This window comes from Dryobates pubescens, chromosome 11 (assembly GCF_014839835.1).
Source record: "Dryobates pubescens isolate bDryPub1 chromosome 11, bDryPub1.pri, whole genome shotgun sequence".
NCBI classification, from domain to species: domain Eukaryota; kingdom Metazoa; phylum Chordata; class Aves; order Piciformes; family Picidae; genus Dryobates; species Dryobates pubescens.
The window spans coordinates 18,866,622-18,891,692 of NC_071622.1; the positions used below are offsets into that span (position 1 = coordinate 18,866,622).

A 25,071-nucleotide genomic window follows, 5' to 3' on the forward strand; every position below is an offset into this window, starting at 1 on the left:
GCATTGCAGACCATGCAGGACTGGGGTCCTGAGAAAGTGTTGTGGTTCATTAGCAGATGCTTTGTGCTTTGGAGCTCTACTAAAACCTGACCTCTGCTATCAGTGTGATGGATAAAAATACAGCCATAGTAAATTACTTGCTCTGAGGCAAAACATCTTGAGAAATTGGCATACACAGGACTTGTTGCAGAGATACACTTCCTCCATACCTCTGTCTGCGCTGGCTACCTGCCAGGATCATCTTGGTGCATCCATGAATCTCAAACATGACTAGAAACACTACAAGGTGTGTAATTAGTTTTCAAGATGTACAGTGCAGTCAGGTTAATGCTTTTGGTTCCAATTCATAAACCACTCTCAAGGAAATCTCAGGCTGTTTTCGTAATTTACCACTGAAACTAAGCCAACATCTGTCTATTCTTAAAGTTTGCTATGAATACTTTCAGAAACAGAAAAAAAGAAGGGCTGGAAAAGGAGACCTGTTTTCCCAGTGAGCATCCATTTGTTCCAGCTGCTCTTTTCTCTTAATATAACAGAGAATCCTTCATTTTCTTGATTATTGCAAATATTTGTTATGCCATTTAATAGCTTTATTTACTTTATATGCACATTGTCCATTGTACAAGTGCCCTCAGCTAAATGCTACGGTAAGTGCCAGTCTCATCCTAGTTAGGTTTATTAGATCACTACAGCTGATAGTTACTACCAATCATTTTCAATACAGGCAGTTGACTGAAGCCAGTTCCAGTTAGGGGAAAAAAAAAACCAACAACTGGTGTTGTATGTTTTTGTGCAATGCTGTTTAGGACAACTAAAATGTTCAGTTTCCCCTTGTGTAGAAAATAAAAAGTACAGGTTAGAGTGATGTTGGACTCAACTGGTCCTACCAGAGCAGAGTCAATGCTGAACATAATTCAGGTCATTGGGCCCTGTCTTTTTGGGCTTTGAACGTTTGAAAAATAATGGAGATCACACTATCTCTCTGCGCCCCTGGTCCCACACTTGAAGGTTTTTGCCATGAGAATGCTTTTTCTTTGTATGGAGCTGGAATTTCTTGTGTTGCAGCTTGTGCCTGTTACTCTTCAACTTTTGTCTCTTTTTCCCTATAACTCCAATTCAGATAATGGACAACTCCAGACCCAGCAAATCCATCTCCTTCAACCATTTCTCATGTCATGTATTTTAGCCTCCAACCTTCTTGTATATTTTTCTATGATTTTGTCTGTCTCTGGAGTATTTCTGTAGCACTTTTCACAAACACAGTTTTGCTAATCACAGTGCTGTAAGTGCTGTGTTATTTTGTGATGGTACTAGAAGACTGCTTGCAATAGTTTAGCTTCTGTTCAAGCCTTTGTAGTGTTTCTGTTTCAGCTCCATCATAAGTGTCTTTATTCATCCTGAAGGAAGATGTTTATGCCCTCCACCTCCAACGTGCCTAAATCTGATTTTTTTTTTTATGGAAGTTTTGTTCTGGTTTTAATTATGTGTTTGATTTATATGAAAGATTGGTGTGCCTTACACTAGGGATTTGGTGGCCTTGCTGTGTGCAGTATACTCTAGGAAGTACAGATTTGTTAAGAATTTGTGTGTACATTTGTTTATACAGATCTGAATTTATGACCTTGTAAAGGAAATTAACATTATGCCTTTATTTCTTTTTTACAGGAATAGATGTTCTTCATCAGCTTGGCCTTGTGAAAGACATTCAACAGCCCTCAGAGACAGCAGTGCCCTCAACATCATCTCTCTTACCTCGGGGTGTTCGTATAACTGTGTCAGGAGTTGTACTAACTGGTGATGCACATATTGAGTCCCCCACTATTCAAGTCATACCATCAAATCTAGGACGTCAGTTCACCATATTGGTTGGCTTGTACTCTTACAGAGTAAATAATGCTTTCCTTTTCAGTATCAGGAAGAAAAGTAGATTGCAGTTTGGTGTCCAGCTGCTACCAAGAAAGGTAGTGGTGTACACTGGATGGAAGCAGTCCATATTCTTTGATTATAGTGTTCATAATGAACAATGGCATTCATTTGCCATTGACATTAGAGACAAGACTGTCTCAATATTTGCTGAGTGTGGAAAGAAGTACTATAGCAGAGAGGTGCTTTCTGAGGTGGAAATATTTGATTTGGATAGTTTATTCACCCTGGGAAGGATGAACTCTCACTCTGTCAGCTTTGAAGGAGTTATATGTCAGCTAGATATTATTCCCTCTGCAGAAGCCGCTGCAAACTATTGTAAATATGTGAAACAGCAATGTCGCCAGGCCGAAACATACCGATCTCTGCTAGGAGCACCACGTGTATCAGATGGGCTTGATGTTTTTTCAAAGATGATGACTGTTGAGAAAAAACAGTCAGAAGGTATATCAGCTTATAGAAGGAAAGAAGCATCAAATATCCCTGTTACCACTGTTGCTCAAATTGTCTTTCTACCAGAACACTTTGAGTCAAGAAATGTCTCTGCATCAGGGTTTGCAGAGGCCAAGTTGCTGTTGCTGGAAGCCTGGCCTGAAACAGAATTCCAGGACAAAATCAATCTGCCTCCTCATCAGCAGGAGATGAGTGAAAAAAGAAGTATCACTAAACTCCCATCAGGATCATATACAAGTACTTTAGATAATACCACAAAAGATGCAGGCAGACAAAGTGAGCCTTCTCTGATGTCTCCTGTAAAACAGAGCAAAACTGAAACCAAGAGGACAGACAAAGCAAACCAGCATATAGAAGAATCAAGCAAAACCCAGCAAATCTTCAACACAACCCTGTATAGTTTGCCTGCTGACATCTCTCTGGATAATCAACTCAATCCAGGGCAGGAAGGTGCATTTGATGCTGATGAGACTTACCATATGGAAACCAGTTATGAAATTAGTGTTGATAATTATAGTTATGACTATGAAGATCTTGACAAAATGTTTGAAATGGGAAGTGTCAGAGGTCCAAAGGGGGAAACTGGACCTCCTGTAAGTTATTCTTACTGCTTTTTTTTACCGTAGTGCAGCAACATACATTTAACAGAACCTTTGAAAGAAACCTTGCAAAGCATGCCAAAGCTGTGACTGCAGTTTCTCCCAGCTGTACTGTACAAATGTTTGCCTGCCTTAAGTATGTCTCTTTCTTGCATGTAATCTTGGTGTAAGCATTGTATGTTATTATTTACTGGCAGAATACAAAGACATTCAAGACATTCTGTTAAAGTAGTAGGCAACTGTTCATTATGGAGAGTATTCATTTAATAAAATTGCAGGATAAATTCATATAGTACACAAGTGTAGATGCTGATCCATGCAAGAAGCAGCCAGGCTGTTTGGAAGGCTGACATAGCTTTCTCAGTTGAGCAATGCTATCAAAAGTCCTAATTGCAGGAAGAGATCAGCTGCAGAATCTAGACTTAAAACCATTTTTAGCCAAAGCTATGGGGTCCTGCATACCTGCATGTAAAGTAATTTTGAGGTCAGTCTTAGAGGATTGCATGGCATTTTTTCAGTTTGCAGGGTAACAATTAGAGAAGCATGGTAGCGCTTTTAATAGAAAGTGCTTTGTCCTTTCTTACTATGCACACAAGACTCAAACTTTTTAATACATAAAAATGGGAGCAATATACATGAAGCTACAGACACGAAAGGACAGCTGTTCCTGCTTATCCTGGGAAATACAATGGTTTGTGCTTGTTTGAGCTTTTAGTTATCATTTTTAAAGCATATCATGCAGCAGATAATTCCACTTGCTTGTCTTGGTTTGTTATTGTTTATTTAATTGGTTCTGGGGTTTTTTTGGAGGCATATGCGTGTGCACACATTTGTGTGGTTGTTACTGGAAAGCAATGTGATATGTGTAAATCAGCTCCTAATATGTAGTTGAACGTGCCCATAAATTTCTTACATGTATTCTTTTAGCACTGAATATTTTTTTTTTCTTAAGGTAGTCATCCACAGAGAACCTATTTGAAAGTTCAATTTTTACACTAAACAGGATCCAGATGCAAAGGGATTGTTAACACAACTGAAAAATGTGTTAACAAGTAAGTCATGTCAGTCCAGAGATGTTCTTGCTTAATCCTTTTGGAATGTGAAGTGATTCATTTTTTTCCCCTTTCTTTTGGTCCCTTATAGTAGTATTTATGGGGACATATGACTTAGTGTATAGCTGTCATCAGCATGAGGTTAATTTCCAGTTTTGGAGCTTAGGATATTTAATAACTGCTATTGGAAGCTTTTATTTTCAGTGCATAGTTTGTAGATTGTGATTTTAGTCAGTTACAACCAAGAAGGTGAAATTCTTTTTTATTAGGCACAGAAATGGCTGCTGATAATGCCATGGATTGTTTGCATTAATAAGAAATTCTAAGCAAATGCTCTGGGGTTTTTTGTGGGTCAGTTTGTTTGTGATTTGTTTTGTTGGGGGCTTTGTTTGTTTCTTTGTGTTTATAGACTCAAACACTGCACATGCAGCATCAAAGATGATAGTTAATTTGAGATTTTGAGGATGTCTTCATTCCCATTTTCTATGCCTGTCTTACAGAAGGTTGTCTCATCTAGGAAGGCAGGCAGAGCAGACTTTGCACTTGATGTAGTCAGTAGCAATGAATATGATGTAATTGTGCTGAACTTTTTTTCTGTGTCAGGATTTAAGTAAGAACAGGTCTAAAGAATTAGAGCTCTGTGACAGAGTTGGGAAGTTAGTCTAGACCATTACAGGCACTAGTTTGTCTGAAGGGGCCAGCAGCACCACTGGAACAGACACAAAGCTAAATCTCTGTGCTGCCAGAGAGACTGATGCCAAAGGGAAAAGAGGCCTCCGCATGGCCTTGTCTGCACAAACTTTTGTAAAGAATTGTGGTTCATGGAGTTTGCATGGCACAGTAGCTGCCATTGTTCTTGGCCTCACACTTGAGGTGGTCCTGGCTTGGAGAGAAGACCACTGATAATCCACATTTTATGTGTGGCTTTAATATTAATGCATAAGTACTCACAGAGTCTTATCCATGGGGATCCTTGAAGAGTAAAACTGAGGGACTTATAAACTTAGCTTTTAGCAAAAAATCCTGATGGGGCATGAAACTCCCTTTTTTTTTTTTTCCCTTCTTCCCTTGTGCTGTGGTTGGTTGGAATTTTCTTTCAAGATTTCACCAGAGAAATAATCTTTATTCTGTTAGAGTTGATCGGCAAGAAGTAGCTTTTGTGGTTCTTAAATTCTTCAGTTTCATTTAGCTTTTGAGCATCTACCAGAGCTGATTCTTGCCTTGTATAATTAGGCCTGTTGTATTCTGTGATCCCACAGCTGTGACATTCATCCTCCAAAGCAAGGCTGAGATCCAGAATTAAACCTTTCATTTCTGGATAGCATATGAAAATGGGCAGCTATTTATTAAAAGCTATTAAGACTCTGATTAAAATGATACCAAATGAAATGACTCGCAGCCCCTACAAAAACACAGAGCGAGTTTAAAGCAGAGCAGTGTGGTCTCCTGAACCACGGCTTTAGAGGGAAAGCTGCTCCCTTCATTTGATGAGCCACTCCTTTTTGTCTTTCAGAGGGTCTTGGCACTGTATAAAGTTTAAAAGAATCTGGTATCTATTTTCAACTGTTTAACATTCAAACTCATTCTTTGTTGCAGTCCTTAAAGCAATTTGCAGTACATGATACATAGTTGCATACTTGGTAGAAGGAGAGGTTAACGGGAGTTGAAGAGCTGATTTATGCTACTTGCTGGTAGGTAATTGCATCTGCAGGCCTATCTGTGTGGGATTTGGTTTCCCCATGAGAAATGAGGTAGGAATTAGTTTATTCTATTGGAAAAGCTTCCTGGATTATGAAGACAATCAGCCAGGAGGAGAAATGGTAGAGGACCAGAAGGTGGTGCTCCTTAGGCTGTCTGGTTTGTAAGGAGAAACAATCTGGAGATATTTCCACGAGGAATTGGAAATGCAAGCCCTGCATCAAGCAGAACTGAGTCCTGGATGAGATGCTGCTTTTATTTCAATCAAGATGTGTGAGTGAGAGCCCTGAGAGAAGGCAGTTCAGAGATCTTGAATATGGTGCTAAATCAACAGCAGCTTATTTTAGCTTATTTAATTTATTTTGTTCTTCCCTACCTTTTCACACTTCTGCTTATTTCTCAGTTGAACAAAATTGCCTAATGATGCTGTCTCTGGCCACAGAGAATATACTGGGCAGTTAACTGCTTTCGTGCCTTTTAGCTCTGCAAATAACTGTTGTTTCCTTGCCCAGAATGAGAAATCTCAGTATCTGCTAATTCAGATAAAAACTTGATTTTTTTTTTCAGTTTTATTTTTAGTAGCTAAGAGATATTATATTTAAATATTCAAACATTTAATTCACCTAAATGGATACAGTTTCCCTACCTTCTGACCAGCAGTATTGAAAAGCCAAAGCCATGTAGATGTAATGTTGATGACATTGCTTTGGTTGTTGTAGGAGAAGGGGACAGACATCCACAGATGTCAAGAAAAAAGGTTAATTGTACACAGGAGACTGCCTACTCTAGGGCATTTGGAAAAAGTAGTGTGTGGGGTTTATTTATTTATTTCCAGTGAAATATAAGTGAAGCAAGAATAAAAAGTAGGTGGACATGGGTTTAAAAGCTGGACAGAGCATACTAGGAGTATATAGAAGAATTCTTAGTGACACAACCAGAATCCCAGAAGGTCTAAAGCTGATGAGATGAAACTTAGTGCAATAGTACAGAAATTAAAAGTACAAAGGATGGGGGAGTGATTTTGTTTAGCTGAAGGACTGCTTGCCTTAGGTATTTGTTGAGTCAAGCATTAAACTCACTTTTCTTTAATGTAATCTTTTTTTAAAGTGTTTGAGGTGAGCTGAGGTTGAGTGGTTCGGGGGTAATCAAATGCCTTTTAAAGAGAAACTTTGTAGTTGTTTTGCAAGAGAAACTTAAGTGAATATGATCTAGCTATTGAATGGCAACAGGATCAGCGTATGCCTGTGCAGAAGTCTTAAGGACTTAACACAGAATTTACTGCTGAGCATCTGAAACGTTAGGGTCTTGTTATATGTAGAAATCCTTCCTGTTTCCTCTGGCATAGTGCAAGTTTAAAACACATCCATCCATAGAAGGGCTTTCAGTATTCTAGAAAAGTGTCTGTGAAAGTTCACCAATACATTCACCCTAATGACCATTTGAAAGGTAGTGAACATTTCTGGGAGAGTAGCATCTACTTGCATTATGTCATAATTATTTGGAACTTGGGCTTCTTCCCTCAACAGCTAAATGAAATGTTTATGTTTCCCAAGGACAGTAAGTTGTAATACCTTTCTTAAGGTATGTATGATGCTATTAGATGAAATGATTTTAAATTTGTGTCAGCGTCAAATGCAAAAAAAAACCCAAATCAAGCACAGAAAACCCAACCACACCCCACATTAGCACTTTTAATTTCTTCAGATTTGGTTAATTATTATTTCCAGTAGTTGGAGGAAAAGCTATTCAAACAAATGACTAATTCCTTGGTTTAAGAGAGATTTGCTCACTCTCAGAGGTTGACTTCTGTGGCTTGCAAGACATAAATCACTTTCTAGCTAGTAAAAACCTGTCATGTGGATTGTGAGTTGTAGTTCATTTCACAGATTGAAGTATGTTGGGTAGAAGTAGGCAGAAAAGCATTTCCAGGGAGGCTTGTGTATGTTTTACTAAGTCTGCTGTCAGTGGAGATGTTGCTGAAGTTACAGGGAGGAGTCTGAGTTGAAGGTTAAGGAGTGACATACTCTGGTTAAGTAAAGTCCTTGTTAATGCTATAATCAAACACTTGGGTTGCTGGTGCTGAATCATTATTGTTAATCTAATCTACAGTGGTTGGCTTTGATTTAGAAAGCCTCGAGGAAGCGTTATTCATGTCTGGCTGTGTAGTTCAAAATATTTCACTGCTTCTTTTAGGGGTTGCTGAGGGCTTGGTTATGATTAGATTTTATTCCTTCTGGGTTTTTGGTTGGTTTGGTTGTTTTTTTGTTTGGTTGGGGTTTTTTTAGGTGGAGGATAATTATGAGTTAGTGTAATGAAAATGAGACGGGGTTTGGGTGGTGGGGTTTTTGGTTTGTGGGCTGGGGTCTTTTTGTTTGGTTGGTTTTGTTTTGTTTTCCAAATGAAGTACTATTAGAGAATCATAGAACCATAGAATCAATAAGGTTGGAAAAGACCTCAAAGATCATAAAGTCCAACCTGTCACTCAAGACCTCATGACTTCTAAACCATGGCTTCAAGTGCCACGTCCAATCCCTTTTTGAACACCTCCAGGGACGGTGATTCCACCACCTCTCTGGGCAGCCCATTCCAATGGCTAACAACTCTCTCTGTGAAGAACTGTCTCCTTATCCCAAGCTTAAACTTCCCCTGGCACAGTTTGAGATGACACAGGGAAAAACGTTACCACTGTACTCATTCAATAAATCAGCAGCAGAGATAAAGTATCTTAATAAATACTCATTAAGATTTCTATTAGGAAAATGGTGAGGTTTGGCTATTAATGTTTTCTTTAAGGAAATACAGAAAGCGTGTGAAATGGGGGTATTGTACCACAAATCTCAAAATAATGCACATTAGTTGCATTTATTGACCATAATAATAACATAATATGTTTCTCTCTATAGTTCCATGAAAATTTTCTAAGCAAAGAACATCTCTTAACTTGAAATTTGAGAGGACTTTATTAGAAAGCATACTACTCCAGCAGTGGCAGAGTGGTAGCTCTCTGTACTGTTCCATGTACAGTTTTGAACCCGGATAAGAGTCCCAGGTCAAGAGCTCTCTCTTTTTCTATTTGCTGCTTTTTTTGTTGTCATTGTTACTAAACACAAAATCTTTTTACTTAAGAACGTGAGGATATTAGTCAGTCTTTATGCAGTCAGGCTGAATAACATATCTCCTCTTGTAAAACTATGATGTGCTACAGTTTGACCTAAAGATCTGGTCTGTTACATAGATTTGTCTTTAAGACTACACAGAGAAGGAAATGCTGGATGTATGGATTTACTAATATTCCTAACAGGCAGTTGCACTACAATAAGACTCCTAAGATTACTATGATTAATTGGAGAGGGAAATCAGGTTGTTTTTTCTTCCTCAGAACATTGTTTTTCCCAGAACTATCCAGAGTGGTCTTGACTTTGGTGAAATGAATTGGCTTGACAAAGTCTAGAATCAGCATTGTCTTCTCTGCCAGTAACGTTGTCTTTCCAAGAAGAAAGAAATAGCACTTCCACAAAATGGAGGTTTTTAAACCCACTGATTTTATCTTAATAATATGTTGGTTGCTAATAAACCCCCAAAGGGAGTGGGGGGTGGTATTTTTTTTTTTCTTATTTTTTCCCCCTTCTTATTTTGAAAGGCTGCAAGTTGGCCATTTAAGCCCTTCTGGCTTCCCTGGTATGCCTGTCAGCTTGTAGTATATACAGAGCCACAGGAGTGTGAGGAAACTGGGTGAAAGAGAAAGCTGAATCCCTTTCTGCCATTATTGACTCCTCTCCTTCATGAGGTCTGACTTTTCTGATGCACCTTTTCTCTTGCAATAGAATTACTTGGATTTCTGTTAAAGCTCTGATTTGCTTTGCTGGCAATTTTATGGCAGCTGAATTCATCCTTAAGAATAGCCCATGCTTCATTAGGACTCAGGTGTGGTAGATGAAATATAAATCACTGCAGGTTTTAGTGTAGAGATCTCATTCAAGTACAATGAAGTAGATCCTGGTGTTTTGAATGTGAACAGCAGTTACAGAAAACAAAAGGTTTCTACAATCAATTAAATCTACAGAGAGTGGTACACTAATATTCTTAGAGTGACTATTAATCTAATTTATTTGCAAAAGAAACATCTGGTTATATGCTAGCACTAAAAAAAAAAAGGCATTTTCTTCTGAGTGATATTAGCCATATACAAGGGCAAACATGTTACCAGTTATGAGAAGCTTTCAACAGGAAACTGAACACTTGTCAATGTTTATTTGCTTCTATTTCATGTCTGTCTTTTCTGTGAGGTAATACCTAAGTTTTTCAAAGTTACTCCTGACTCTTCTAAAATGTTTGGCATGCCAGCATGCTTATTTTAGAAAGCTTGATTATTCCATCTTCTTTGTTTTGAAATACACAGCACTTGCTTGTTTCTAATCCTTGAACTGATCTCTTCTTCTTTTAAAATAATTATACTTCAGTAAAAGTTATTGTTAGCTCCAATTGCAGTGACATAAGATACCTTCTAAAAAGAAATCAGATTTAGGGGCAGATTAAAAACACACATGCTTGTAGTTCAGGAATTGAGTTTCAACCTGAGAAGGTCTGCATGAATAAAAAGTCATCAGTTAAAACAACCAGTCTGATTCAGACTTGTGATACTGACTTTGTATTGAGTTTTAGCTTCAATTGTTTTGATTTTTCTATCACCAGGGTCCTTCAGGTCCTCCAGGTTTACCTGGTCCGCCAGGAAAGAGAGGTCCTCGGGTGAGTAAAACAGCAATGTTCTTCTACAGCTCTAGTCAGGTCACCAGTAACCAAACTGGAGTTTGTGGAACTTTGTTTTTCTCTACTTTTATAATGATCAAGCATATGAATAAAGTGTGTGATTCTTAACATTTGGCAGATATGCTGAAGTAAGCAAAAGCAAACAGTTGTTGGGTTCTTTTGGCGTGAGCCTCCAGCAGAGTTAATTCAGTGTATGGGCGCGTACACAGAGTGTTGTTACATTCTTAGCTAGCTTGTGCTGCTCTAACTGTTAACTTCTGGTTTTTCCATGCTGCTCCCATCTGCTGCAATCTAAGGTCATGTTCATTTGTGTTTGGAATGAGGGGGAGTGAGCAGTGCATGCCACAGCCACGGAGGATCTGGCAGTGGATACAAAATTAACCACTGTGAGAGAGAGACCAGGGGAACCACTTCAAAAAATCTGTTTTAGTGTGGTGTTACACTGCTTCACAGATAGCTGGTTAATTTGCTCAAGAAATAAGCTTCAGTACCATATGTTGATTTCTTTTCTGCACCCCAACAGTGAGCAGGGACAGCAGCCTGCAATGAGCAGAAGGCTGTGGCACAAGCTGCAAAGAGCATGGGAGAAGTCTGTGCCACTACAGGGATTAGACAATGGTGCAAAAATCTGTTTACATGATTGTGTACCAAAAACTATGCGTGAGGAGTGCCTGAAGTCATGGTAAATTTTAGGGTTTTTAAGGGAAGAGCAGCTGGAGAGAAGAGTTGAGAGAGTGTAGGTGACTTTGGGCCATGGTTTTTGGTATGTAAGTGGTTATGGCTGGAGTGCACTCATCCAGGCAAATCACAAGTGGGAGATAAGGGAGTAGTTTATCTGAAGGCTCAGCACATGCGTGGGAGAAGTTTTGACTCATCCTTTGAGGGACATTTAAACAAGCTGCTGCTCAATAGTGTGTTGAACGTTGTGTGCTTTTCTGGCTTTCAAAACTTTGTGTGGCTGGGTAGAAAGTGCACTGGTGAAAGGATCCAAAACCTAAACAGCTGCTTTAGAGCAGTTGGGATAAAGGGAGTGATGAGACATGTTTAAAAGCATAGAATGAAAAGCATTCCTTCAAATCCATATTCCTGACTTCTGGAATCCTTTTTAACAAATGATCCTTCTATGTAAGAGCTGAGAATGGTTACAATTTAGGTTTTTATGTCGGATAGTGCCTTTGTCAATGATGCATCTGGCAGCAGAGACAAGATCCCACACACCCAAGTAGGTCCTTGCAACTGGAGTGTAGACTTTGGTTTGGAGGGGAGGTTCACATATGTTTAAAGCCATACCTGTTGGTGACATCTCTCTTGCTCAGATGTTTGGGTTTTTTGGTTTGGTGTTGGGGATTTTGTTTTGTTTTGTTTAAATTTTTTTGTTGTTGATTGGTTGGTTGGTGGGGGTTTTTTAAGGTATAGAGTACATAAGAATACAGTGCTCTACCATGTGAGTTTTCTGGATTAATTATTAACTAGGATATAATTTCCAATGTAAAGAGAGAAGTTACAAGAGGGCAGCCTGGAAAAATATGAAAATGGCCAAGATGAATATTTACTAATAGTCCTGAGCTTAAAATATGTATTTTACGTGGGTCATGAAAGTCTATAAAACTATTTGATCAAAGAAATAAATGCTTTTGAAATGTCAGTGCTCTTTAGTTTACACAACACTGATCAGTTCAAGCAAGTACAGCTGTGAAGATACATGGCATGATAAAGGAGTGTTTTTTGAGCCAAAAAACCTTGCTGATGCAAAGTTCATGTCCCCATTTACCAGTCTGCCCTATGACTGCTGTCTTACTTCACATAAGCTGCCTTTTCTGATCCTGTAGTGTGACTTGAGGTTTTGAAGGGAAGCCGCACAGAGCCAAGGCACATTGTCTGGGGTTTTTTGAGTCTCTTGGGTGTGTGAGCAAATCTTATCCTGACACTCGCATAGCTTGGTGACTTAGGGCATGATATCAGTGCCTGATTAATGCTTTGAGATTTCCATTAAGAACTGATTTTGATCTCTAAATGTATGATAGAGAAGTTCACATCTGACAGTTAATATTTTCTAGGTGTCTTATTTTGAGTTTCTGAGTAATGACATTTTAGCAATTTCATAATTAGGCAGCGATGAGGTGAAATTCACTTTTGCACCTCTGTGTTGCAGTACTATGCCCCAAGATGATAACACTGGAGATAACAAAAGCTAGGAGCCACTTCAGGGCTGTAGCTACAGTGGCACTTTCTGTTTGTTTCCTTTCTCCTAAATCACCGAGAATGCCTCAAAAGTTGCCAGTGTGCAAATTAACCCTTCAAACAGCACGTGAGATTAACATTTCTGTGCAGTCACGTCAACACTGTTGTTAATGTGAGAGAGCACTTAACAGACAGAGCTTTCAGTGTTATTGCAAAGTATAACCAGTAAATTCAGTCTCAGATGAGGAAAAGAAACACTGAGTTTATTTGTTGTTAGACCACTGAACGTATGAGAAAGCAAAAAAGGATTCTTATTATTTTTGGAATTTGGATTAATTGTTTGGGTGGCATTAATGACTTCAACAAAAGCTTTGCTGCTGATTTACAAGGGAGAGGTTTTCACCAGTTTGGACCTTCAGTGTTTGGAAGATGAATAGCTGCTGACAGCCATCGTAACAAATATTTTCCCTAACGTGTAGTTTGTCAAGAAGTGAGAATTGCTGAGTGTATTGCAGGAACAGACACTTAGCCTAGAAGGCATAGATAGTCCTGATAGATTTGGTCTCTTCCCGGAATAGTTTAAGCCCAGCTCTTTTAGTAACAAGCCCATTTTCTACACTGGCTGTAGAAATGAAGGTGAAGGGGTTTTGCTTGTGATTTGTTTAGAGATAGTGGAATATGTTGCTTTGAGTTGCCTTTTAAGTTAGCAAGAACTTCCTTCATTTTGTAGTGTATAGCTCAGTACCTCAGAACGTGATTTTTCTCATTTTTATCCCAGTGCCTCTAAGTGTTGCAGCAGGAAAGCAACATTGCAGAGACTGTGTGCCAAGTACCTGTTAAGAATTACTTGGGAATGTAATAGAAGCAGATTTTTAAAAGAAAGGGAAGTATTCAGCTTCCCTTTAGGAAGATGTGTGTGTTTTCTTGAGAATCCTTTGGAAATCCTAACCAGTGCTTCTAAAAGCAACAATGATGCCATAAAATGATTCTCTGAACTGTTCATACGTGTTCTGTACTGAGTAATCCCACCACTCTTTATTTTCTCTTCTTGTGCTTGTTTTGGTTTGTTTTCTTCCCCCAGGGTATTCCAGGACCACATGGTAATCCAGGTTTGCCAGGATTGCCAGGTCCAAAGGTGAGTTAATTTATCTACACTGCCATGTAAATTTATGAACTTCTTAATGCCTTTTTGGAAGCCCCAGAACTGTTTCCTGTAACAGAAACAATTGTCTTGCTATGGTTTTCAGATGGAGACTTACTATAAACATTTTAATTACATGTAATCCATCAAATTAAACTTCAAATCAAAACAAAATACAAATCTGTTGAGGGGGAAAAACCACCCTGCGTGTGCAGAATGATGATTTGGAAACTGTTAGCCATGCCAATAGCCTGTGCTTCCCAAAAGAGTTCTTATAAATCAGTTTGGGCTCTGGAAAACTGGAATTAAAGTGAGAATAAGTATTATTTGCTGTAATCTTTTGCCTTGATTATTTATGGGTTGTTTGTTTGTTTGTTTTTTCAAAGAACAAAAAACCCAGGCTGCTATTCTCACTATAAATACCTCTTTTTTGTGTGTGTGTGTGAATGCCCAATGTTTGATATTTAAGTATTGTAATATTTTACACTGTATCACTTGATTAACATGCTAATTAGTTTTTTTCTGAGTATTTACGGATGTGTTACTCAAAACCAAAGACAAAATACTAGACTGGAAGTACAAATAAAACTCTTCAAACTTGTGTAACATAAGCCCTTTAAATAGATTTGACAGATCTGTGCAGTTGCAGGATGCCTTCAACTCATTTGAGTTGAACGACTTGATAGATATGTTAGGAAAAAACCAGCAGCTACCACAATTTGGTTTAGTACAATTCCTAATGGCAGGAGTCTGACCTGTCATGACAGGTGTTAAAAACTGCTTGAGGACATAGAAAGAAATTATTTTAATAAAGCTTCCAGTGTCAAATATTTTAAACCAAGTGACTCTATTTTTGTGTGTGCTTTTGTTATTATCTGATTCTGTGGGAACAGTTAAACTTAGACATTCATCATTAATTTTTACCATGTTTATGCTGGTTGTATAATGGAATACATTGCTAGGAGAGTAAATCCTATTAAATTTCTCCCTCCACAGAATCATAATTCTGATCAGTTCTGTATCTGTCTCTGTGATTTTAAGAATAGAAGGAATTGTATTGCACATGTACATATAGATCTATTTTTCTATCTAGATCATCTATATCTAATCTATATATTACTATTTGCTCAGTGATCTTTCTGTTAGACTGTAAACTACCTTTTCAGTACAGGTATCTTTTGAAAAACTTTTCTTTAAATAAACCTGAGCCAGGTGCTCACCAAGTTTTGACTATAAAGATCTGGTTGACTCATGCTTACTGTGTAGGCTAGAACAAAACATACTTCTGTCTGATCTTAAAACATTGCAGACAAGTTGCAACAATTTTCTAGCAGTAAATTAATTACTTTTATTCTGCCTTTGAGATGTATGTGTTTTGTCCCACCTGTGCTGAGACATCCTTTATGCACTTGCTTTTGAACCATGAAACAGTAGCTAATAGCCTTACAGTATAGTATCAAGCCCTGGGCACGTGCTAGCAGTTCCAGCCCATATCTAATGTCTTTGGCATTTGATTCCTGATAAATAGTTGATGGGTGGTTTTAAAGTAGTCTAAAACTACTCATGAGTTCTGGCTGTATTCCTGGCTTTCTGAAAATAGATTAGCTAAGAAAATCTAGTTTGTGGATTCTGGCACTGATCAAATGATATATAATATTGCATAGATTAAATAATGAAGTGCTTTGTTTTATCTTCCTGTATTGACCATGAGGTGACTTGCTGTTAATCTGCAACTGAGGAACATGCATAATAATGGCTGTTTGATTTATAAACTAAAAATAATGAGGAATTAATTAAGGGAAAGGAAAAGCAATGGGTAAATTATCACAATAGCTGTCATTTAACTAGCCAAGAGCTTAGTTTGATATGCTTGCATTGGAAAATGGAAGCAGAATACAAACTGGAGTTGTTCAAGGAGTGTAACAGTTTACTTTCCAAGATAAAATCAACTGGAAAATGCTCAGATAACTCTTGCCATGCTGAAGAACTTTGTGTTAAATCGGTGACAGGTCACAACAGATTCCTTTTGCTACACAGTCTTTATTTTGTGTTCAACAAGTGTAGTTTCTCAAGTGGCCTCACATGTACAAATATGAACTGCAGAGGGAAGTGTGGCAGTACTGTATGTGCAGTACTGTATGTGGGTGTGTGTATATATATATACACTGTATGTATGTATATATATATACATATATATACATCCGCCTGAGTATCCTGTGTTGGCCATGAGAGTAGCTCAGCAAGTGCGGAGCATGAGGAAACCTAAACAAATTACAGTCAGTGCATAGTCTGGCACAGTCTTCAGAGAACAGTTGGTGAACTGAAGTGATGGACATATGGGGAGAGTGTTTCAGCTGGCATGTCTGCTGTAATCCTGCTTATATTTACTAGTAAAATCTTCTCATCAAAACTTTTTGTGGCAATAAGAAACATGGAAAATGTAATTCTCATTTTAGTGTGAACTCGCACTGTTATATTCACTGTAGTTCTTTATTGAAAAACTTAGGAGAAAATAAATTTGTAAGAGCAAATGCATTTTATATGAACATTTCCTCTTGCTGCAACAGTTGAAAACATTTGTGCACATATTTAATTAAAGCTCCTTTTCCCTGATGATATTACTGAGCTTAATTACTCTGTGACAGGGCCCTAAAGGAGACCCAGGAGTCTCTCCAGGACAAGCAAAACGTGGAGAAAAGGTAATCTATCTATTTTTTGAATTATAGAAAAATGTTTTGACTGTCCCACTCTTTTGTTGAAGTCTTTAATATTCAAGCATGTTAAAGCAGCACAATGTTTTGCATTTACTGTGATGCTGGTATGTTTTTACGCTCAATTACGTGACTGATCAGTACAGACACAGGTGATGTCATCCAGAGCTGAAACTTACATATTTAATTCCATTTATAGAAAGAAAGTAATATTAAATGGAGAGTACTTTTAGAACAACAAAATTGAATTTGGTTCACACTAATAAAGCAAAGCACAGATTCTAGTTTTCCTTAACAGCTTGTGTTAGTCCATACAGTTGTGCAGGACAGACTAAATTCGGTGATGAAAAGTGCACACGCTATTGCATGTTGTGTTGTATTCAACCACTTGTTTTTTAACAAACTCTTGACACAGAGATTTGTCCTTTCATTTCAGAGGCGAGCAGGCTTTTCCTTCTGCTTCCTCCTAAGCCAGTCTTGAACACTTGTGATCTTATTTTTGGATTGAAAAATCTACTGTGTATGAAACCTTAAAATCGGTGTGATTATAATAAATGTAATGGCATATTTGCATTCTAATGTGTTTGCCTATACTATATATTTTAGAAAGTCATGTATTGATGCTAAGTTTTATGGGGAGCATTTGCTAATAGTTCAATTGTGGAACATTTGTGCTAAGTAGAAAGCACTGTAGGAGTCCAGGACTGCTCTCTGTAATGAAGCAACTATTATCAAATAACTATCATTTACTAAGTGCTGATGCATACCTAAATTAAGTGTTGTTGGTGGTGTTTTTTTAATGCATACAATCTGTCAAACCCTAAACTTCACAAGTTTTCAGTGTTAAAAGGCTGCTGAGTAAAATTCAGAAATTTGCCTGTGATACACTGATACATAATTGAATTGCAGCTTTTCTAGACATAGCAACATTACTCTAGCCAACTTTTGATTTTGACAATATAATCATAATGTTCTGAGCTATATGTTTCCATCTGAAACTGAAGGTATGTTCTTTGACATGAGCCCAAGGTGCTGCAGAACAGTGTAACGCCAACCCATGTATTTGTATGATGTACACCTAAAACCATGGAATCAACATGGAAACCATCTGTAATCCACAGCTATGCGACTAATATTCAGTTTTGTATTTCTTACTCTTTTGGGTTCTTAGTTTTTCACCCAAGTCACATTTTCTCACCCTAAATAATCAATTTGAATTTACTTTGATGCTAACTCACTTCCAGGATCTGTTCCTTGATTCACTGTGTATTAATTTGGGCACCAATCCTGAAAGAGGGAGTCTCTTCACTGTCAGTCTGGAGCAAGGGAAAAAAGCCAGGAACAAGCTTCTTTCCTCCTTGATCTGCAATGACTGTAAAAAAATTGCATTATTTTCCATCTCTCTAACATATGAGGTGATCTAATTCTCATTCATGTGTACCAGCATGTAGTTGACAAGCATGATAAGCAGTAGTAGTTAAAATATATGTAAACTTGAGGTGAAGCCACACAGTTTAAAGGGTAGGGTTAGCTTAAGAATTGTGTACCTTCTTCGCTCCCATTTTTGGAGAGGTTGGCTAAAAGTCACTGTTGTGGGTCATGAACTAATTCTGTTCCGGCCATGCTTTGGCCATTATGCAGGAGCAGGCAAGTTGTACTAAGTAGCTGCAGTTGAGGAATGTTTGGCTTTTCAATTTTCCTCTTCCAAAGAAAACCAAAAATTTATGTCTGATAAAGCAACATTAGCTACTTCCTCATACCAAATGTTTGAGAATGCAGAGAAAATAGGAAGTTCTGTATCATCTTCCCATGAAACAATTATTATGGATTTCTTTGCTGTGCAGGGTGATCCAGGCCCCTTGGGTTTTCCAGGCCCACCTGGAATCAAAGGCCAGAAGGTAAGATTCTGTTTTCATTTTCATGTAACCCTCCCTGGCTCAAATAAATGGCCAGTACATGCATATCTAGCAGTCAAGAAGCAACAGAAGGTCTTTAGGTCTGCTGTTGGTACTGTGACTGCCTATAGTGTCAGGCTCCACGGCCAACAGTGCAAAACCTTCCTTTGCAACTAAATCACAGCTACTTAGGTTGGTGTTCCTCAGAAGGTGTGGTGTACCTCTGTCCAGCAGAATAGGTACTAGGAAGACTGCAACATAATGCAACATTTTTCAACATGAGAAATGTCAAGCGCTGCACACTGTGTTTAATAATGGCAATCCCGTGTGTATAGGAAAGTATAAGACAGGTAATTTTGGGAAGGAAACATGAAAGATGTCAAGAGGAAATATGACAAGCTTAAGATAATCAGCCCAGAAGATAGTGAATATAACTCATGTGCAAAGAAAGGTTATCTGACACTAGGCTGCTCTGAATACTTGGTGGCAAAAATCAGCAAGAAACCTACATAGAAGGAATATTAATTAAATAGTTACCTGTTATTGAAACTAAAGAAAAATGGCATTACAACAAAATTTATGCTCAGTGTTATGTTTTAAGATGGCTTAATTCAGCATTGTCTTGATTTTAAAATGTATGACAATTATTTTCAAAAAGTCTTTTCAACCATTTCTAGAATTGACCAAAACATAGGAAAAATGTATCTAGAGAAGGAAGCTATCACTGATATAGCACCAGGAGGAGTGTGGACATTTATTTTGCCAAACATGTGGTCCAGAGTTTTTTGAACTAAGAAAATGCATAGCTCTGACAAGAATTTGCATCCCCTCTGCTGAAAGTTAACCTACAAGCCTGGACACTGGCAGCTTTTGTCACGGCCTGTTTTGAGCCACCTTGAGATTCCCAAAGCATTGTACTGTCTTATTTCATCAAGTTTATAGTTTTGCTCCAAAAACAAAGAAGTTTTTGACTTAAGGCTTTTTAGATGGGAAGCAGCTGTCAGTTGTTCTGGATTATGAGACTGATATTTAAGGGCAAGGAAATTAAAATCTTATGGCCATCGTGCTCTCTTCCTGCCACAAGAATTCACTCCTTATCTAAGGGTTAGAGATTCTGTGGAGAATCATGCTCACTTAATCACTGGAAATTTTGCTCTGTTTCCACATTGTACACATCAGACCAACTAGAATGAGTTTAACATAACTTCTGCCTGGTCCAGATTGTAAGAATATCATCTTTTCAACAACACTATACTTGTAAACTGTTAAAAGTATTTCATATAACTGATCTTTTGCTTTTAAATATATGTAAATAGGTAAATACGCTTTTAGTTCAGTGTGATCTCAAAAATTATTTTGAAAGGAATATGAGCAGAAGTAGCTGTGAACTAAACCAGCTACAAGAACAAACTGCAGAAGAATTAAGTACTTCCATTTTTAGAATAGAATACATAGAATACATAGAATAAACCAGGTTGGAAGAGACCTTCAAGATCACCACGTCCAACCCATCAACCAATCAAACCAATCTTTTTGTTTCGAGCACCAGTAATACTTGGTATCCATTACAATGTTGAAGAAATAGCATAGTTCCAATATTCTTTCTCATCCAGGCAAAAGGAAAGGTAAAACCAAATCCTACATATGAATTAATGGTGTCCCATATTCTGTTTGATTTTGACGGTGCTTGTGTTAACTGAGTAGTTTCTACTTGCTATTAAATATCTATTTAGAAACTCTGAATTCTCCAAATATTTTTAATGGTGTAATACAAATCTGTTTGGTTTGTGACAATTATTTTTTCATATTGACTTTTGTGTGTATTTTACTGAAAGACCTTCAAATGTGAGGTTTTTTCCTTTAAGGAATTCATCCTACATTTCCCCTGGATGGAGTAATTGTTTTGTAGAGCTGAAGTGGAGGGCGTGCTGCGCTGGCTGTGGTCTGTGCCTAGACGTGGTTACTCCATGCCAGGATGGCTGTGAATATGGAGGATACTCTACATGACAAGTTCTTTATTCAGAATTTGCCTGGTTCTGAACTTCCTGTGCAGCATTACTTGGTGCTTATACATAAAACATGTGTGGTGGAACATGGAGGCAAGGGTGCATATTATTTTCAGGGGTTTTGACAAGATTGACTTTGAGAAGCTATATTCCTTGTGGGTTTGGTTCTATTTTATTCTGAATATTTGAGATCATGTTAGGGTAGTTTCTTGGAAAAAAAAATCATTCTTCCCTTTCCAAAAAAAGACAACAAGGCATTTGAAGTCCTCAATGCAGTAGAACACCACTAATAAACTACTGTCTTAGACTGGAACTATAAAATGGTGTATTTCTTTTTATAAAGCTGAAAATCTACAGGGTTTTGTAGAGAGTCAGTAAAACAAATGTGTGTTAATAATCAGGACTCAGGGAGCAGATGACTGACTTTGCTTTTCATTGTATGGCATGTCTCAAAGTACGCATCCTTGTGGTTGCATATAAAATATGACATATTTTTCATGCCTGTGACACACTATAAAAGGCCATGTTGTGCTCAGAGAGAGGGCTTCAAATTTCTTCTAGAATAAGAACAGAAAATTGCATGTTTATGATGTGTTTAGAGGCCTGTTACTTTCAGGTATCTTTTAAAGCACAGATGCCATGGCAGGAGATGAGAATTAGTTTGAAGAGTATGCTGATTCCAGAGCAGTTGTACAATCTCATCTTTGGAGCTGTACTGGCAGGACCATCTTTAAATCAGCACTCAAAACATTCCATATATTAGTCCAGAGACCTCACAGAATAAAGTCCAGCTTCACAGTCCAGCCATGCAAGTGCTTACCTCTGCTAGTCAGGGTACTGGGGGTAGATTGTCAGCCAAAGGACATCACTCCTAGACATTAATTTGCCTAGGATCATGCCAGTGCATTAGAATGACAGCAGTGCCTGGGTGGTTGCAGATACTTTGCAATGACATTGGAAATATTTTTTGAAAAGATTGGCTAAAATTTGGGGCTAGCCTTGTTCCATATCTAATATGTGTGTAAGAGTAAATCATGGGAATCTGTATCTATAAAATCCCAACAAAGTTCACATCATAAAGGATAATATGGTAAGACAACTTGAAGGAAAAAAAAATATTTGCAACCTGAGAAAGGCTCAGTATTTCTTTTTGTCTTGACTTTCGCATCCTGTAAGAGGCAAGGCAGATAGGTACATTTGAAAGCAGTACCCGTGGTGCCATCAACGTTATGCTACCAAGCATCTCCCACTGCTTCTCCTAGAAAGTGCATTTTAACTTGAGATGGAGGAAACTTCAGCTCTGTAAGAGAAATTCCTCTACTGAATTAGAATAAAGAATAGAATAAATTACATGAAGAAAATGTCCAATTTTTTTTATACATGGTTTGGGTTGGGGTTTTTTAAGTGGTATTTCCATTCCTTAGGATATTCAGGCTAAGAGATACTAGGTGAAATCTTAATTGTGTTAATAAACATTAGCAAACAAGACAGAATGGAGTAATGAAGGGGAAAAAAAAGCCCTAAACAACAAAAAACATTTGCCAGTGAAGAAGTTTTTCAGAAGTGGATGCCATGTGATGACAGTGTAGAGCTGATGCATTAATATAGCAAATGGGGATACTTTGTATTAACTGGTTTGTCCCAGCTCCTGACTACCTGTGTTACAGATTTTTTTTTTCTATTTTTTTTTTCCCAACAGCAATGCAGACCTCTTTCCTTAGATACAAGTTCACATGTACCTTGTTTGCACTTAATCTACAGGAGAAGATTGAAGCCAGAATAGATTATAATTATGTTAAGTGGCAGTGCCAATTTTGTGACTAGAAAAATGAAAGGACACACCTGTGGTGCTGTATTTTGAGAAAGCAAGGTCTTTGAGTTTCTCAGTGTCTGCATCTCTTTTGGATCAAGATTCCTCAAGCAAGTTCGTAATAGAAAAACTGCAAATTTTGAAGCCTTAGAGATATCATTCTCTTATTATCTAAAATGATCACCAAGCAAAATCATTCCTCCTTTTAGTTTTGTATATGATAATAAAATTAATATCATGAAGAAGTACTCTAGTGGTCATGCAGAAGCTTATCTGAAACTTGGGGATGTCTGGTCTGCTGAAATCAGTTGCAGTATTCCTTATTACAGTGGGTCTGTATTCTCTACTGACTAATGAATATCATCATGATGCAAGGCAGCCAGATGTTTGACATCAGCCAAACTACTCCTGCTACTCAGTCAATGTCTTTGAGGCCAATTTTATGATAGATTTCTATCCAGAATAAGGATTGGTTTAGTCCTTCAAGCTGCAGCTTTTGGAACTTGTGTATTCCCAGGACCTCTTGCAAGGGATGTGAACACCAGACACTTGGCTTCAGCATCAATCATGCAACTGTTATATAGTCTTCCTTCTAGGACAGCTTGTCTGGGTATGTTTAGTACAGTGCAGAGACATCCAAGATGTCTTGTTTCAAGTGTACTGATGCAGATGGCAGGCTTCAGCTCTACTTTTAATTCTTTTTTGTTTTCCTTTAAGAGCTAAAATATGCATGAAATGGTCAATGCACAGGGAGTCAAGTTTGACAGCTTCATGATTCCAGCACCACAGGAAAGAGCTTTGAGATGAGGAGCAGGCTATTCTCCCTACCAATATATATATATATATTTTTTTAATATTAGGGCTGGAATTCTGTGTTGTGTTTCTTGGAAGGGCTGTCTTTCTTGAGAGTGTCCTAGAGCAGTGTGGGATAACCCTCTACTTACACCCCTCCTCTGAACTGCCTTGTTCGGAAAGGACATCCTGACAAGGATTTGGGATGGGGAAATGCACTGTACTGGATCCAGTTTTGCCCTTTCAGTGATAGCTGGTGACAGCATCCCATGTACTCATTTGTTTAAGAGTACAAGTCAGGAATTGTCTTTTAAGTATGCTGATACACCAAAATTGTCTAAAATGCCGTGAGGATTTCTTACTTTTTGTCTGACTTGGCTGTCATATAAACTGCCAAATGTAAACCACACTAATGGTGCAGGCAAACAAGTTTGGGTAATTTTTTGTTTGATAAAGGAAGATAGGAGTAGGGGGGGGAAAAAAGGCAAAAAAGATACATTTTGCTTATTTAACAGTAACATATCTCTACCTGCAGGGTCTCAAAGGTTTTCTGGGACTTCAAGGGCCTCGGGGTGAGCAGGTGAGTACTGAAAACACAGTATACCATACTCTACAAATGAACAATTGAGTACAGAAGAATGCATAATCCAATGTAAGTGTTCAATACAAGCTATCACAGTAAATAAACTGACTGCTTAAGGAAGTTCTTGATAGTTCTTGACCAGGAGCATACTTCAGAGGAAGGAGTAATAATTTACACGCAGTTATTACTAGTGGTGTTTTAGGGCCTGACTGGTGGAGGTGATGAGTTAGACAGGTTATTGTCAGCAGTAGTGCTTTCCTGTGCTTGTAGTTTTTAGAAGCTTGCACAATTTGTGATTTGTGGAACAGCAAAGGAAATGTTTTAAAAGGTAAGTTGTAAATGCTATGCTTCAACTGCTATTAGTTTTTAATATACTCCTATTTTGGGGTACATCTGAGCCAAAATAGGAGACAGTATTGCATAACAGATCATATGTCAGAAGATTAATCACTAGCAGTTGAAAGCAGGTGACAGAATCATCTCAACGGCAGCTCATTTAAACAAAACGTTCTGCAACTCCCTTTTGCACCTGCACTGCTGAGGTCTGATCCTAAGATCATAAATGAGTTATGAACAGCTCAGAAAGGAAGCCTTGATCCATTGCTCTGTGTTATGGCTTTAGTGGTAACACCTGACAATATGGCAGTGGGTGGAAGTGTCAGGCTAGAGGAGTGTCCAGTTTATATTACTGGCTTATTTAAAATAAAAGTAACTGAGGAGAGGTTAGGTGGAGCATCCTGTGTCATGGCGATGGGCCCAGGGCATTTGGAAATGTTTTTAGAAAAGTTCATTGTTCTGAAAATAAGCATTGAGGTGTTCAGATGTCAATAAAACAGCATCAGTATAACTTTTAGATTGAATTAGGAGGAGGAAGATGGAGGGAAGATCCATGCATTCATGACTAACTCAGTGCTGTATTGACCTGATTCTGAAAGTAAGAAAAAAGTAATAAAAATTTGGCTTTGTAAGGACACAAGGATCCTTTTTTTAATGAAGCATTTAACACATTTGTTCAAATGCCACGAGGACCAGTGCCTTTACTTCATCATAAGGCCCTGTCCCCAAATACATTTTATAAATAGCATCTATATTTTTATTATGGAAATAAGGCATGAACTGCTGTATTTCACAAAATATGAGACTACTCTTCTTGCAGTATTTTCTAAGGGTATGTATGGTGAGTAAATTCTAGAGTGTTGCTGTGTAGCTTGCTCAAAAAGCAATCTTTCCATGAGCTTATGCTGTGCCATATGACTAGATGTTAAAAGAGAAATGATTTTTAAAAAATGAACTCCAAAACACGACGTTAAGCCTGCTTTTCTTTCTTGCCTTTTAAAATGTTTTTCCTCCCCCCTTTTTCCACTTAGGGAATCCCAGGAATGGCTGGCAATATTGGGATGGTTGGTTACCCTGGCAGGCAGGTGCAGTAACTATACTAATGTTTTTTGCAGTTTGGGGGG

General features: G+C 38.0%; 1 protein-coding gene across 1 annotated transcript in view; it reads left to right on the forward strand.

Annotated features, from left to right (window-relative positions):
- COL24A1 (collagen type XXIV alpha 1 chain) overlaps positions 1–25,071 on the forward strand; it is a 126,172-nt gene that overhangs the window by 10,706 nt on the left and 90,395 nt on the right. The window contains exons 3-9 of the mRNA XM_054165019.1: positions 1,666–2,969; positions 10,418–10,471; positions 13,755–13,808; positions 16,460–16,513; positions 18,370–18,423; positions 23,564–23,608; positions 24,979–25,032. Of these exons, the coding sequence (XP_054020994.1) occupies positions 1,666–2,969; positions 10,418–10,471; positions 13,755–13,808; positions 16,460–16,513; positions 18,370–18,423; positions 23,564–23,608; positions 24,979–25,032 (1,619 nt within the window). The remainder of the gene's footprint in view (positions 1–1,665; positions 2,970–10,417; positions 10,472–13,754; positions 13,809–16,459; positions 16,514–18,369; positions 18,424–23,563; positions 23,609–24,978; positions 25,033–25,071) is intronic.